At 44.2% G+C, this 14,283-nt stretch overlaps 1 protein-coding gene across 6 annotated transcripts in view; it reads right to left on the minus strand.

Annotated features, from left to right (window-relative positions):
* The window catches only part of CAPRIN2 (caprin family member 2), a 75,150-nt gene that overhangs the window by 6,318 nt on the left and 54,549 nt on the right, over positions 1–14,283 (minus strand). For all 6 annotated transcript variants that reach the window (XM_074939319.1, XM_074939328.1, XM_074939347.1 and 3 more), the window contains 2 exons: positions 12,562–12,714; positions 2,983–3,166 (listed from right to left, as the gene is read on the minus strand). In XM_074939319.1, coding sequence (XP_074795420.1) covers positions 2,983–3,166; positions 12,562–12,714 — 337 coding nt within the window. The remainder of the gene's footprint in view (positions 1–2,982; positions 3,167–12,561; positions 12,715–14,283) is intronic.

Genomic DNA, 14,283 nt, shown 5'->3' on the forward strand with positions numbered 1-14,283 from the left:
TGCAGTGCCCAGGAATGCCCATCATTGTGCCTGGCCACAAGATTGACTTAAGATCCAGCCCTTGCTACAGTGGTCCATGTCTGTCACCTCAACATTGCATGATTTGAAGGTATTCTATATAGGGCTACCCCATGGATCAATCCAGAAACTTAAGCTGGTGGAATAAGTGGTGGCTAACCTATTAAATGGTATTTCTCAGTTGCAGCACATGACACCAATGTCCCATGATCTGCACTACTTTCCTACTGGTTTCTGGCTTGACCTGTCAAGCCCTAAATAACTGGGGATATTTGCTATGCGAGACTACTGTGTCTCATACAGGGCCATCCCTAGCTATTTTGGTGCCCTCCGCAGGGGGTTTGGCCACTTCCTGTGGGAAGTGGAGTGACCCAGCCCCAGCCTGTTCTGCTCCCCTGGCTCCCAGCAAGTGCTGGGGGCAGTTCCCCCCTCCCCCCAAGCCTGGGAGCCAGGAGAACTGAGCAGGCTGGGTCTGGGGCCCCACACAGCCCCCCCCATGGAGGCCTGGGGCCCCAGGCTGCTCCGCTCCCCTGGCTCAGGCTTGGGGATGAGGGGGGAACTGCTCCCCAGCACTCGCCAGCAGCACAGCTGGGAGCCAGGGGAGCGGAGCAGGCTGGGGCTGGGTCATTCCACTTACCACACAGTGAGTGCAAGGTCAGGCCTGGCTGCAATCTTCAGGGGAGTGGGGGCGGGGCTGGGGCCTGGGGAAGAGCCAGAGCAGGGGCTGGAGCAGCACGCAGCTGTGCAGGACACCAGGAAATTTGGTGTCCCAGATTTCCTGGTGACCTATGCAGCTGCGTGCTTTGCGTATGGGTAAGGACAGCCCTGGTCTCATGTTATGCTTGCCAATTACAACCACCAAGAACACTTGATTCCCTTAGATTTACATGGGGCTAGTGGTAGAATGTTCTCAACTCTGGAATGAAGTTTTGTTGGATCTGTGCAGGCTACAGTGGAAGTGGGCTTCTAAAGGGAATCAGATTTATGGGGAGGGAGTTTTATGATCTTTAATTTTGCTTTTTGGAATATATAGCAGGAGTGCCTTGAGGCTTGATAGATGCCCTTGGTTTTTGTATAAAAACCAAGAAATTTGTCAAGATTTCTACTTGTCAAAACAGAAAAGACTGACAGTTTGTGCAATCCCTGTTTCAGACAGGTTTAAGAACAAAGCTCTGTCCTTGGTTGCACATAGTATCTCAGAGGTCAAAGGCAACTGTAAATGCTTATCTGAGTGCACAGTTTGAATGACTTATTACTGACAAGTCAGTAATGTCAATTTCATATGCAACAGATTCCTGATTTGCCTTTGAACTTAGTGATGCTTCTGTTTACAATCTGAAGTTTAAAAATCTTCCAGCTCAGATTTGCTTCAGTCTGGACTGGGACTTGCAAGAACATCCTACCATGGCTTAAGAACCTCCCTCTTAATCACTCCTTAAACATAATACAGAGACTCTTGGTATTTCTCTCTCTATGGAGACGTAAAACCTTAGATTTATGGGGGAGATTCAGTTACAAATTATGACAATTTTCACATTGTGTATCAACTATTTTGTTTATCCATCCATGTTCTACATTTTACCTCCATGAAAATAGTGGCAAAGGTAGCAACATTTAAGTTGGGAGTTCTTAGAAGGCTTTCCTGTTTACCTCCTCCAATATCATTAGGCCATACATTTAGTATTTGGTCTTCAGTGCAAAATAGCTCTCCCCTCACTTACTGCCACTACCTCTGTTCCCAGGACCTTTCCAGCTAATACGAGTTATGTAAAAGAGTTCCCCAAAAAGCACGCTACAAGAGTAAAAAAAATTCCCCCCCTCCCCACCAAAACATTGAAAATACAAGTTTAATCCTGAAGACAGAAGCCTCTATCTTAGAGATAAAAATTCTGAGGGTAAATGGAAATAATGTAACACTAAATTTGTTACCTTTAATACTACCAATGTACCATCTGTACCATACTTATTCCTGCACAAAGTAGTTCAAGACATTTCAAAGTTAGAAACAAATACTGCAACAGACATCTTACAAAAGGTTACTGTCTCATACTGGAGATTCCAGACAGACTAGTCCTAACAGTTCACTACTATCGCACAAAATTAAATACCACTCCTTGGTGACTAAATCTGCCTACTGGGAATTTTACACAATCATACAGAGATGAAATTGTATCTGCAACCAGTGCGTGCACGTTCACTGTTTAGAGCAGGGGTCGGCAATCTTTCAGAAGTGGTGTGCCGAGTCTTCATTTCTTCACTCTAATTTAAAGGTTTTGCATGCCAGTAATACATTAACATTGTTAGAAGGTCTCTAAGTCTATAATATACAACTAAACTATTGCTGCATGTAAAGTTTTTTAAATGTTTAAGAAGCTTCATTTAAAATTAAAATGCAGAGCCCGCCGGACCAGTGGCCAGGACCTGGGCAGCGTGAGTGCCACTGAAAATCAGCTCGTGTGGCGCATTTGGCACGTGTGCCATAGGTTACCTACCCCTGGTTTAGAACATACCTTTTCACCAGGTTAGGGATTCAGGTTTCAAAATAGTACGCTTCAGCAAACACTCAAACAGGTCACCTCGAATTACAATTCTACTCCAAGAAGTGACTGTCAAAATGATCATTCGCTCATTTGATTTGGGCAAATTTACTTTGTTTACAAGTAACTCGTTTCAGACTGCTAGCCCTGCAAACTCCAATTGGGACTGAAAGTCAGACTGGGTACTCTTTCACACCATGAGAGCAACCTGGACTGGTTATGAATGACAGCAATATGGTCAATTGCACAGCCTTAACTGAATAAAAGCTGAACTCCATTTTACCTGTATTGCACCTGCAGGGGATTACTGGACTAAAAGCAGTAGAGGTTCAGGAGCAGATTAATGGATCGAAGTGTCAGTTTGATAGTCACTTCAGTCTAGAAGGTCACTTAAAAGATACAGCCATGTACAAAGAATTTTCCTCACCTGTTGGCAAAGTTTCTTGTGAATGAGAGTTTTGCTCTGCAACATGAGTTGACTGTAATTGGCACTGAGGAGGAGTTTGTGTACTTGCTGTAGAAAAACTCTGGTTATATCCTGCAGAGTATGAGGAGTCATCTTTTATTTCCTGCTCTTTACGTGGAGGCAGGGGTGCATTCACCTTAAATACCTGGAAAAAGTAGGTTTTATTTAAGCAAAAGCTTAACTGTTAACACTTCACCATTTATACTCCAGTAGCACCTAAAGACTCAGCATTCAGGGCCTAATTGTGCTATACCCTCTACATGTCCCCTAGTAGGTTAGAGTTCATGCCCTGAAGAATATCTAGTCTATTTAGACTAAATGTGGGAGTTAACCCTATTTTAGATACAGGGACTGGAGGCAGTGACTAGCCCTCTATCACCAGGTCACAGTCTGTCAGAGCCTTGACTTCAGCTCAGATCTCCAAGCCCTAGTCCAGTGCCTTACCCAAGCTCCCTGCCCCGACCCCTCACCTTTTTCCAACCACCACACTAACCTTTTAAAGTTCTTACTATAATGTTTAGTTATTGCTGGCAATAGCCTGCTTTTACTAAACTCACTGAAACCCAAATCCTGATCCAGAGATATACTACAACCTCAGTGAATAGTCTCACTACTGGGATTCCCATCACCACCTGAGTTAGACAATTTTCAGTTGGGAAACAGGCTCTTGGCAGCTAACCACATGCACGTGGCTTTTCTGCTTTCATTTTTACTACACATATATACTAACCAAGCAGAGGCAGTTCTCTTCTGAGGCTGTACTTTTCTGAATAGCTGCCACAACACAAACTGTTTGATGCTTAGTGTCAGTCCTAAAAATGCTTAAAACATTCCCAAAAGAATGATGCATGGACAAGTTCAGAGTCTCAAAAGGAAGATTTGTTTGACCTTTAGCAATACTAGTAGTGAAAACATTACTAGTGTCTTGTAAAGTGGCTGGGCACTACAAGGACCTTTATCATCTTCAGAGAGACAAAAATTCAAAATTGTACCCAACCGGCAAGCACTTCAGCTTCTATTTTAACTGCAAATCACATAGTAAGGTAGCCATCTATCCTATGGTACAGTGACAGATACTATGAAATGTGGGAGACCGCTTGAATGGTTAAAGGCAAGCCAGGCAGTCTGTATGAGAAAGCAAACCACTCTGCCGTCTATATGAAGGTCTGTCACTATACTGAGATTATGCAATTTGAACTTCTTTTGGGCTGGGACAGAGTATAAGAAATAAAAAACAACTATTTGCCAATAAGGTATAATAAATTAATAATAATCCAGGGGAAAGCAGCAAGGCCATTATTTCTCTTTTATAGATTACCTATAATTCCACAAGATGTTAGGATGGCAGAGATTCCCAGCCACCAGAAACCAACTACTAGCTCACGAGGATAAAGCAATGTGAAATCTAAACCCATCTCATGGATGAGTCATTATCTTCAGCACTAAAATTCAGGCTGCACAAAGTGTTTATGGTTCTCATGCTTCTCTCAGTGGCTCTGAAGTCCTGAGGCTGATAATAGTTGTGATGTTGCACCCCATAATGCTTTACAGAAATATGCTTATGAGTGTAAATATGAAATAACTGGAATGTTTTATGCTAGATATGCCATGTAACATCTCTGCAAAGGTTATGATCTACTGGATATTTTCATCCTATTTGCCTATGTACTTGTTTGATTTTAAGGAGCCTCAGTGCAGCATTTAGTCAGCTTCTTGAGAAAAGACTATTCTCAGTAAGTGCCCAATCAAGAAACACTTAAGCTGTCAATGAACTTTGAGAGATGCCAATCCACATCTGAGCTTCCCTAGCAATGTGGCTCAGCCGGTAAAGAACTGAGTCATGCATGGACATGTGACTTGCCCATGTGATTCCAAAACTCCATCTTGTAGCCGGATTCTGCATAGGAGAGACGGGGTCTCCACCCACAAGGGAGTATTAAGCCCCTGGGAACTCTCCCATTTTGTCTTCAGCTGGCTCAAGAGATAGCCTCTCCACCCCAAAGGATACCTGAAAGAAACTGGAACAAAGGACAGTAACTACAGGGGTGTGAGTGATTGCTGGACCCAGACTAGAAGGAGGCTAGTCTGTCAAAGAAGCTTATTGGAACATTTGAGGGTGAGATTTACCTGCATTTACCTTCCTACTGTATTAGGCTTAGACTTGTGTTTTATTTTATTTTGCTTGGTAATTCACTTTGTTCTATTACTTGGAACCACTTAAATCCTACTTTTTGTATTTAATAAAATCACTTTTTACTTACTAACCCAAAGTATTAATACCTGGGGGGGCCAAACAGCTGTGCATCTCTATCAGTGTTATGGAGGGCGAACAATTTATGAGTTTTTTACCCTGTATAAAGCTCATACAGGGTAAAACAGATTTGGGGTTTGGACCCCACTGGGAGCTGGGTATCTGAGTGCTGGAGACAGGAACACTTCTTACGCTGTTTTCAGTTAAGCCTGAAGCTTGTGGGGGACGTGGTTCCGACTTGGATCTGTGTTTGCAACAGGAAAGCGTGTCTGGCTCAAACAAGGCAAGGTGCCCAAGTCCCAAGCTGGCAGGGTAAACTGACTCAGAGGTAGTCTAGGCCCATCAGGTGGCAGTCCCAAAGGGGGTTTCTGTGACCCAAGCAAGCAGTCACAATAGTAATGGGCAAGGGGATGCTGCCTGAAGGAAGACTTATTTCCTTCTTGGGGCTGGAATGCACAGTTCAAAAAAAAAATGCAGTCACCCTGGAGTCCTTTAGGGAATGGAGGACCTCATTCATTTTGAAACTAAAGCTCATTTACCCTCAAAGGGAAGATCCTCAATAGTAGTTTGGACAGCCCTGGAAACAGAGGAAAAAAGAAGCTAGGAGGATCTTCTTTGCCTTTCCAGAATCTGAGCATGTACTAGCTGACCTGACTGGACTGAGCTATACTGCCTCTTTCAGGAGGGGGATCTAACCCTGGAAAGGGCAGAAAATGCAGGTTTGCATGAATACAGCTGTATACTCCAGAGCATCCAGGGCTAATACAAATGTAAGTACTAGGATGGGGCACATAAGGGATAGTAGGAGGGATTTTTTTTTTCTCGTTTCAGAGTAGCAGCCATGTTAGTCTGTATTTGCAAAAAGAAAAGGAGTACTAGTGGCACCTTAGAGACTAACCAATTTATTTGAGCATAAGCTTTCGTGAACTACAGCTCACTTCATCGGATGCATTCAGTGGAAAATACAGTGAGGAGATTTACACACACGAAAAAAATGGGTGTTATCATACACATTGTAAGGAGAGTGATCACTTAAGATGAGCTATTACCAGCAGGAGGGTGGGGGGGGAGAAAACCTTTTGTAGTGATAATCAAGGTGGGCCATTGCCAGCAGTTAACAGGAACGTCTGAGGAGCAGTGGGGGTGGGGGGAGAATAAACAGGGAAAAAGTTTTACTTTGTGCAATGACCCATCCACTCCCAGTCTCTATTCAAGCCTAAGTTAATTGTATCCAGTTTGCAAATTAATTCAATACAGCAGTCTCTCGGAGTCCATTTTTGAAGTCTTTTTGTTGTAATATTGAAACCTCTAGGTCTGTAATCGAGTGACCAGAGAGACTGAAGTGTTCTCTGACTGGTTTATGAATGTTATAATTCTGACATCTGATTTGTGTCCATTTGTTTTTTACATAGAGACTGTCCAGTTTGACCAATGGACATGGCAGAGGGGCATTGCTGGCACACGATGGCACATATCACATTGGTAGATGTGCAGGTGAACTAGCCTCTGATAGATTTCCACTCAAATCAGCCACACAATCAACTTCATGAAAAAACTCGTACAGATACAGACAGACATCTTCCTTTCCAAATGCAAACAGATGGACATCATACCAAAAGGACTGAAGATAAAAAATCCATTACAATCTACATACCACACAGACTATGCTGACAGCTTGTGCCACACGCTCTCAAAGAAACTGCAGAACCACCTGATCAATATCCTCTAGAGCAAACAGGGAAAGATTAAGAATGAGCTCTCAAAACTGAATACTCTCATAAAAACCAACCTTCCACACAAACTTCCTTGTGGCTGGACTTTACAAAAACTAGACAAGCCATTTACAACACACTTTGCTTCTCTACAAAAGAAAGTACACTAAACTATCTAAACTACTACATGCCACAAGAGGCCACAGCAATGGTTTCCTCAACCCACCAGCAATATTGTCAATCCATCCAACTATACTCTTAGCCCAGCAGAAGAAGCTGTCCTATCTCGGGGCCTCTCCTTCTGCCCCTCCACCCCCACAAACATGATACAGTTCTGTGGTGACCTAGAATCCTATTTTCGATGTCTCTGACTCAAAGACTATTTCCAACGCACCTCTGAACATACTAATTCAGAGAGACCTTCCTACCAACACTACAAAAAGAAGGATTCTAGGTGAACTCCTCCTAAAGGTCGAAACAGACTGGACTTCTACATAGAGTGCTTCCACCAACGTGCACGGGCTGAAATTGTGGAAAAGCAGCATCACTTGCACCATAACCTTAACCGTGCAGAACACAATGCCATCCACAGCCTCAGAAACAACTCTGACATCATAATCAAAAAGGCTGATAAAGGAGGTGCTGTCATCATGAATAGGTCGGAATATGAACAAGAGGCTGCTAGGTAGCTCTCCAACACCACTTTCTACAAGCCATTACCCTCTGATCCCACCGAGAGTTACCAAAAGAAACTGCACCATTTGCTCATGAAACTCTGAGAAAGTACAAGAACAAATCCGCACAGAGACCCCTGGAACCCTGACCTGGGGTATTCTGCTACCCAAGATCCTTAAGCCTGGAAATCCTGGACGCCCCATCATCTCAGGCATTGGCACCCTGACAGCAGGATTGTCTGGCTATGTAGACTCCCTCCTCAGGCCCTACGCTACCAGCACTCCCAGCTATCTTCGAGACACCACTGACTTCCTGAGGAAACTACAATCCATCAGTGATCTTCCTGAAAACACCATCCTGGCCACTATGGATGTAGAAGCCCTCTACACCAACATTCCACACAAAGATGGACTACAAGCCATCAGGAACAGTATCTCTGATAATGTCACGGCAAACCTGGTGGCTGAACTTTGTCCTCACCCATAACTATTTCACATTTGGGGACAATGTATACCACCACACCACATGATCCATCGTCTACAGCCAAGCTCTATGATACAACCACATTTGCTCCAACCCCTCAGACAGAGAAACACCTACAAAATCTCTATCAAGCATTCTTAGAACTACAATAGATTGACAGAGCCAGAAGAGTACCCAGAAGTACCCACCTACTACAGTACAGGCCCAACAAAGAAAACAGAACGCCACTAGCCATCACCTTCAGCCCCCAACTAAAACCCTCTCCAACGCATCATCTAGGATCTACAACCTAGCCTGAAGGACCACCCATCACTCACAAATCTTGGGAGACAGGCCAGTCCTTGCCTATAGACAGCCCCCCCAGCCTGAAGCAAATACTCACCAGCAACCACATACCACACAACAGAACCAAACCCAGGAACCTATCCTTGCAACAAAGCCCGTTGCCAATTGTGTCCACATATCTATTCAGGGGACACCATCATAGGGCCGAATCACATCAGCCACACTATCAGAGGCTCGTTCACCTGCACTTCTACCAATGTGATATATCCTAACACATGCCAGCAATGCCCCTCTGCCATGTACATTGGTCAAACTGGACAGTCTACGTAAAAGAGTAAATGGACAGAAATCAGATGTCAAGAATTGTAACATTCATAAACCAGTCAGAGAACACTTCAATCTCTCTGGTCACTCGATTACAGACCTAAAGGTCTCAATATTACAACAAAAAGACTTCAAACACAGACTCCAACGAGAGACTGCTGAATTGGAATTAATTTGCAAACTGGATACAATTAACTTAGGCTTGAATAGAGACTGGGAGTGGATGGGTCATTACACAAAGAAACTATTTCCCCGTGTTTATTTCCCCGCCCCCAACCCCCACTGCTCCTCAGACGTTCCTGTTAACTGCTGGCAATGGCCCACCTTGATCACTACAAAAGGTTCTCCCCCGCCGGCCTGCCCTCCTGCTGGTAATAGCTCATCTTAAGTGATCACTCTCCTTACAATGTGTATGAACACTTTTCTTCATGTTGTGTGTGTATATAAATCTCCTCACTGTATTTTCCACTGAATGCATCCGATGAAGTGAGCTGCAGCTCATGAAAGCTTGTGCTCAAACAAATTGGTTAGTCTCTAAGGTGCCACAAGTCCTCCTTTTCTTTTTTCTGTTAGCCCAAGGTAGTTTCCTGCAGACTGAGTCCTCCCCTGAATCCCTAGTCAACTCCCACTCTGCTACCCAAAGGGAGGATGGAGCAGGAAGCATGTGATTGAGATACAATAGGGAATCCTCTATGGGGATGAAGGGAAGGAATTATATCTAGCTACATCCTTCCTTTTGGAATTTGAAGCGGCTTGCATAGCGTGCTCCAGCAGGAACAATTTTAAGCCAGCCTCTCCAGCACTGAATCTGTTTAGGGAAGGCATGATACATGGAGAAAGTCACCCAGGAATACATTAATCTTCTAGGCAAAATAGGTATCTGATTAAGCAGTATCAACTTCAGACAAGGGGCAAATTTTGTTTCAAGGATTGTGTCTGTGCTATACAGAGCCTCTGTAGGGTAGAGACCATCCAGCCGCAAAGTATCTCAGGGGGATTTTTTGCCAGTGGGCAAGAAACTAACACTGTAACACTACTACAACAGCAGCAGCAGGCTGCAGAGAAGCAGAACGACAAAATGGCAGGGGTTCTGTGTAGCTGCCGTAGCCGGTAAGAAGGAATCGAGGAAGTTGGGCCTGTTCTACCCTTTATGCCCGTGGATAGTGCGCCACAGGGACATCTAGGACACAGCTCCAACTAACTGCTGGCCAAGAGAATGTGATCTCAGGCACATGAAGAAAGGAATCCATGCGAACAATCATTTGAAGCATGCCTTTCAACAGGCATCTCCAGTTTTCCTTCCCTTCATATGGTTTAGTTGCACCTCTTTCCCAGCAACAGTCAGACTAGACTGAGTTATCTGAAAACAGGGCCAAATCCTTAAACTTTAGGCATGGCTGGACATAGCTCAGTGAACTATAAAACCATTATCTGGGTTGGTCAAATATTTAGGTTTTAACCTTAGTAGAGAACATGTCAGCCCCATTATTTGAAAGCAATGCCTTACAGTGGAGTTGAATCTTATGCAGGGGTTAGGTTCTAAAAGTCAGCGCATAAGGCGAAAATCAGTCAAAATTACCCTTGAAAATCCCCTAAATCACCCATAAAGTACAGTACACATGCCATCACATTAAGATTAGGATCAGCATCCATAGAGCTACGTAGCCATGAGAACGTAAGCCTCGTGTACATGGCCTTGAAACAGCGAATCACACCTTGGTCGAGAGATTGGAAGATGGAAGTGGTATGGGGGGGACGAGAGAGAGACAGACGACTTATGCGCAAACCGGAGTGCTGCAGGGCGGCCAGGAGCATTGTCTATGATCAGCAACACTTTGAAGTCAAGTCCTTTCTCTTGGAGGTACCGCTTGACCTCGAGAAACGAAACACTTATGGAACCAATCCAGAAATAATGCTGCCGTCACCCAAGCCTTTATTTGTTTGATTGCCAGAACACAGGCAGCAGATTTTTGTTCTTGCCTTTTAGAGAATGGGGATTTGCAGCCCTGTAGAGCAAGCCCAGCTTTATTAAATGCCCCGCCGCATTGCCACAAAACAGTCACATGGTCTTTAGCTGCTTTGAAGCCAGGGGCTTGTCTTTCTGATTTCGAAGTGTAAGCGCGGTTGGGCATTTTTTTCCCCCAAAAGAGCCCAGTCTCGTCAGCATTAAAAACTTGTTCTGGAAGATAGAAGAAAAGGGCTATGATTTTCTTTAATTGTTCAGCGTAGGCTTTTGCTGCTTCTTCATTGGCAGATGCAGCTTCCCCAGTAGTCTGCATCAGTGGTGAGCTGGAGCCAATTTGCACAAACTGGTTAAATTTTGAAGCCGGTTTAGAACTGGTTGTTAAAGGGGTGGGCAAACAGCCCGTGGGACTGTCCTGCCTGAGCTCTACTGGGGAGGTTCCCCTGTGAATTTTTACGCACCTGGCGGCACTCCGAGCCTTCGGCGGCAGGTTTTTCACTCGCTCCAGGCCTTTGGCAGCACTGAAGAACCCACTGCCAAAGTGCCTCCGAAGGCCTGGAGCGAGTGAAGGATGTGCCGCCGAAGGCTCGGAGTGACTTAAGGAACAGTTCTTCAGCTTTGACAGATCACTAGTCTGCATGTTTTTGAGGTTGAAGCAGTTCCTAAAACTGTTAAGCCAACCTTGGCTGGTTTTGAATTCCTTCTCATCAGAAGGCTGTCCCTCTTCAGCGGGAGATTTGAACAGCGCACAGAGGCTAAGTGCCTATTGATGGCAACACATTGCGAGAAAAAGGCTCACATTTATGGTTCATGTCTTCCAACCATAAGTTTAATGCCTTTTCAGTCTTATCACACACCTGGCTTGTCACCTTAGCAGTTATTGGAGCACTTGATGCCATGGCTTGACGAATTTCTCTCGAATCTTGATGGCATGAATGCTAGCTTTATTGGGGCCATATTTAAGTGCTGTGTTGGAGGCCAACATACAATCTCTCAACAAGTCAACATAGCCAGTTTTTCCTCCCTCATTCGAACAGATCACTGTTTCTTCGGTTGAGTACCAGATGAAGTAGTTGGCTTGTGTTTAGGGACCATGTTGTATGAAAAATATATACAGTATCTTTAAACACTAGAATCACACTCAGTGCAGCGAGATGCTCACATTGAGAGGCATGTGGGAACTGAGACTGACTGAGGGAACAGCAGATTCACGTCTCCCATATCACACTCACTCCGGGTCATACGCTTGAGTGGAATGGTGGGCAGAATCACCCGCACTATTTACAGGTATCGTGTTATTTTTCTTTTTTTTGCTGAATGCATGTAGTTGAATTCACGCAAGTTAAATGCACGTATGATGCGACTCACCAGTATTTTGCTACGTAGCAACCCCCACTGGTATTTTAAACATGACTGAGTCAATTCACTTTTTAGCAGGTCTCAACTGTGAAAAAGTTTACAAACAAGGGGTCCTAACAGGAATTGAGATTTCATTAGCATATTAGATTAGCAAATTAGGAATTCAGTCACTTGCAACTGCTGGCCTATTATAAATAAAATTTGATAGTTAATGAGCTGTAGTGCTTGATTTTGATCTACACAATGGCTGCAGAAGAGCTTCTCAGCTCATGGAAATATCCTACTAATGAAGCACAGAAGGAAAGGTAGGAGCAGCCAAAATTTAGGACTAGACTGTCATTGAGAGGTCCTCAGTTATAGTATGTGCTATCAAGTTTTGGGCTGAAACCTGGACAGTGCATTTAATAGTTTTAGGGCTGAAGCAATAATCTGTAAGCATTCTTATCATGAATGCTTTCCTGTTTACCCTCTACAAGAGATACACTTACAGTCTGCATTGCCTGAAAGGGAGCTGCATTTATGCTAACAGAACTGCTGCTTGCTGGAGGAGATTGAAAGGTTTGCCCCTGTGCCACTGGTGACATGGAGGTGCTTGAAGTAGGCAGCGGTGACTGTGGCTCTCTTGGCAGGGGAATAGTTGCCTGAGAAGGGAACAAAAATACATGAGGTCACTTGATAGTTATCAGGGAATAACACAAGAAGTTAGTTTGTTCTAATGCCTAGATTGCTGAACATCAGCAGTTTCTGCAGGATGACATTTGGACACAGCAAAACAGAATAGCTTTTGCTTACAATTTCAAATCTTGCTGTGCATCCTCAGCAATCAGTACTTCTATCACAGCCTATTGACTAAGTGAAAATGTCCATGGACTAGTAAACATACCAATCATCATCATTTCCTATGGAAACTACAACATGAACATAAAAAGAAAAGGAGGACTTATGGCACCTTAGCGATTAACCAATTTATTTGAGCTAGTCTCTAAGGTGCCCCAAGTACTCCTTTTCTTTGAGAATACAGACTAACACGGCTGTTACTCTGAAACATGGACATAGACAGCTTTTTCCACAAGTGAAAGATATTACATACCTGCTATTGTATAAAGATCTACGTATGCCTCAAAATGTAGAAAGTAGTTCCTTGATCCCAGAGACAGTATAAGTATGGTGACCTCTTTCCCACCAGAAAGGTTCAATGTTTAATTACCAAAGTGGTCAGTACAGTAGTGCTGAAACAGTTTGCTTGGTCAATTCAGGACCAAGTCAATGCCTATGTTCAAGTACATTAATGCTGCTTAAGCCTCCACACTTGTCCCTTCCAACGCTAAAATGAAGTGTGATGCAATCAGTGCAGAAAAATGCTTTGGCAGCATATCAGAGCACTGTAGATAGGAAAGACTAATTTAACACTCACCCTAAGTTTCCTATGGAAACTACAACATGGGCAGAGAGGGAAGAGCATCTTTGCAAGCAGGCTGGCTAACCTAGTGAGGAGGGCTTTAAACTAGGTTCACCGGGGGAAGGAGACCAAAGCCCTGAGGTTAGTGGGGACATGAGATACCATGAGGAAGCACGAGCAGGAAAGCATGAAAGGGGAGTGCTCCTGCCTCATATTAAGAAAGCAGGACAAACTGCGAGTTCTCAAGTGCCTATACACAAATGCAAGAAGGCTGGGAAACAAGCAGGGAGAACTGGAAGTCCTGGCACAGTCAAGGAATTATGATGTGATTGGAACAGTCTTGGTGGGATAACTCACATGACTGGAGTACTGTCATGGATGGATATAAACTATAAATAAATTATATCTAGCTACATCCTTCCTTTTGATATTTGAGGAGGCTTGCACAATGTGCTCCAGGAAGGACAGGCAGGGCAGAAAAGGTGGGGGAGTTGCATTGTATGTAAGAGAGCAGTATGACTGCTCAGAGCTCTGGTATGAAACTGCAGAAAAACCTGAGTGTCTCTGGATTAAGTTTAGAAGCGTGAGCAACAAGGGGGATGTCGTAGTGGGAGTCTGCTATAGACCACCGGACCAGGGGGGATGAGGTGGACGAGACTCTTCCGGCAACTAACGGAAGTTACTAGATTGCAGGCCCTGGTTATTATGGGAGACTTCAATCACCCTGATATCTGCTGGGAGAGTAATGCAGCAGTGCACAGACAATCCAGGAAGCTTTTGGAAAGTGTAGGGGACAATTTCCTGGTACAAG

Source organism: Natator depressus, chromosome 1, assembly GCF_965152275.1.
Source record: "Natator depressus isolate rNatDep1 chromosome 1, rNatDep2.hap1, whole genome shotgun sequence".
NCBI lineage: Eukaryota > Metazoa > Chordata > Testudines > Cheloniidae > Natator > Natator depressus.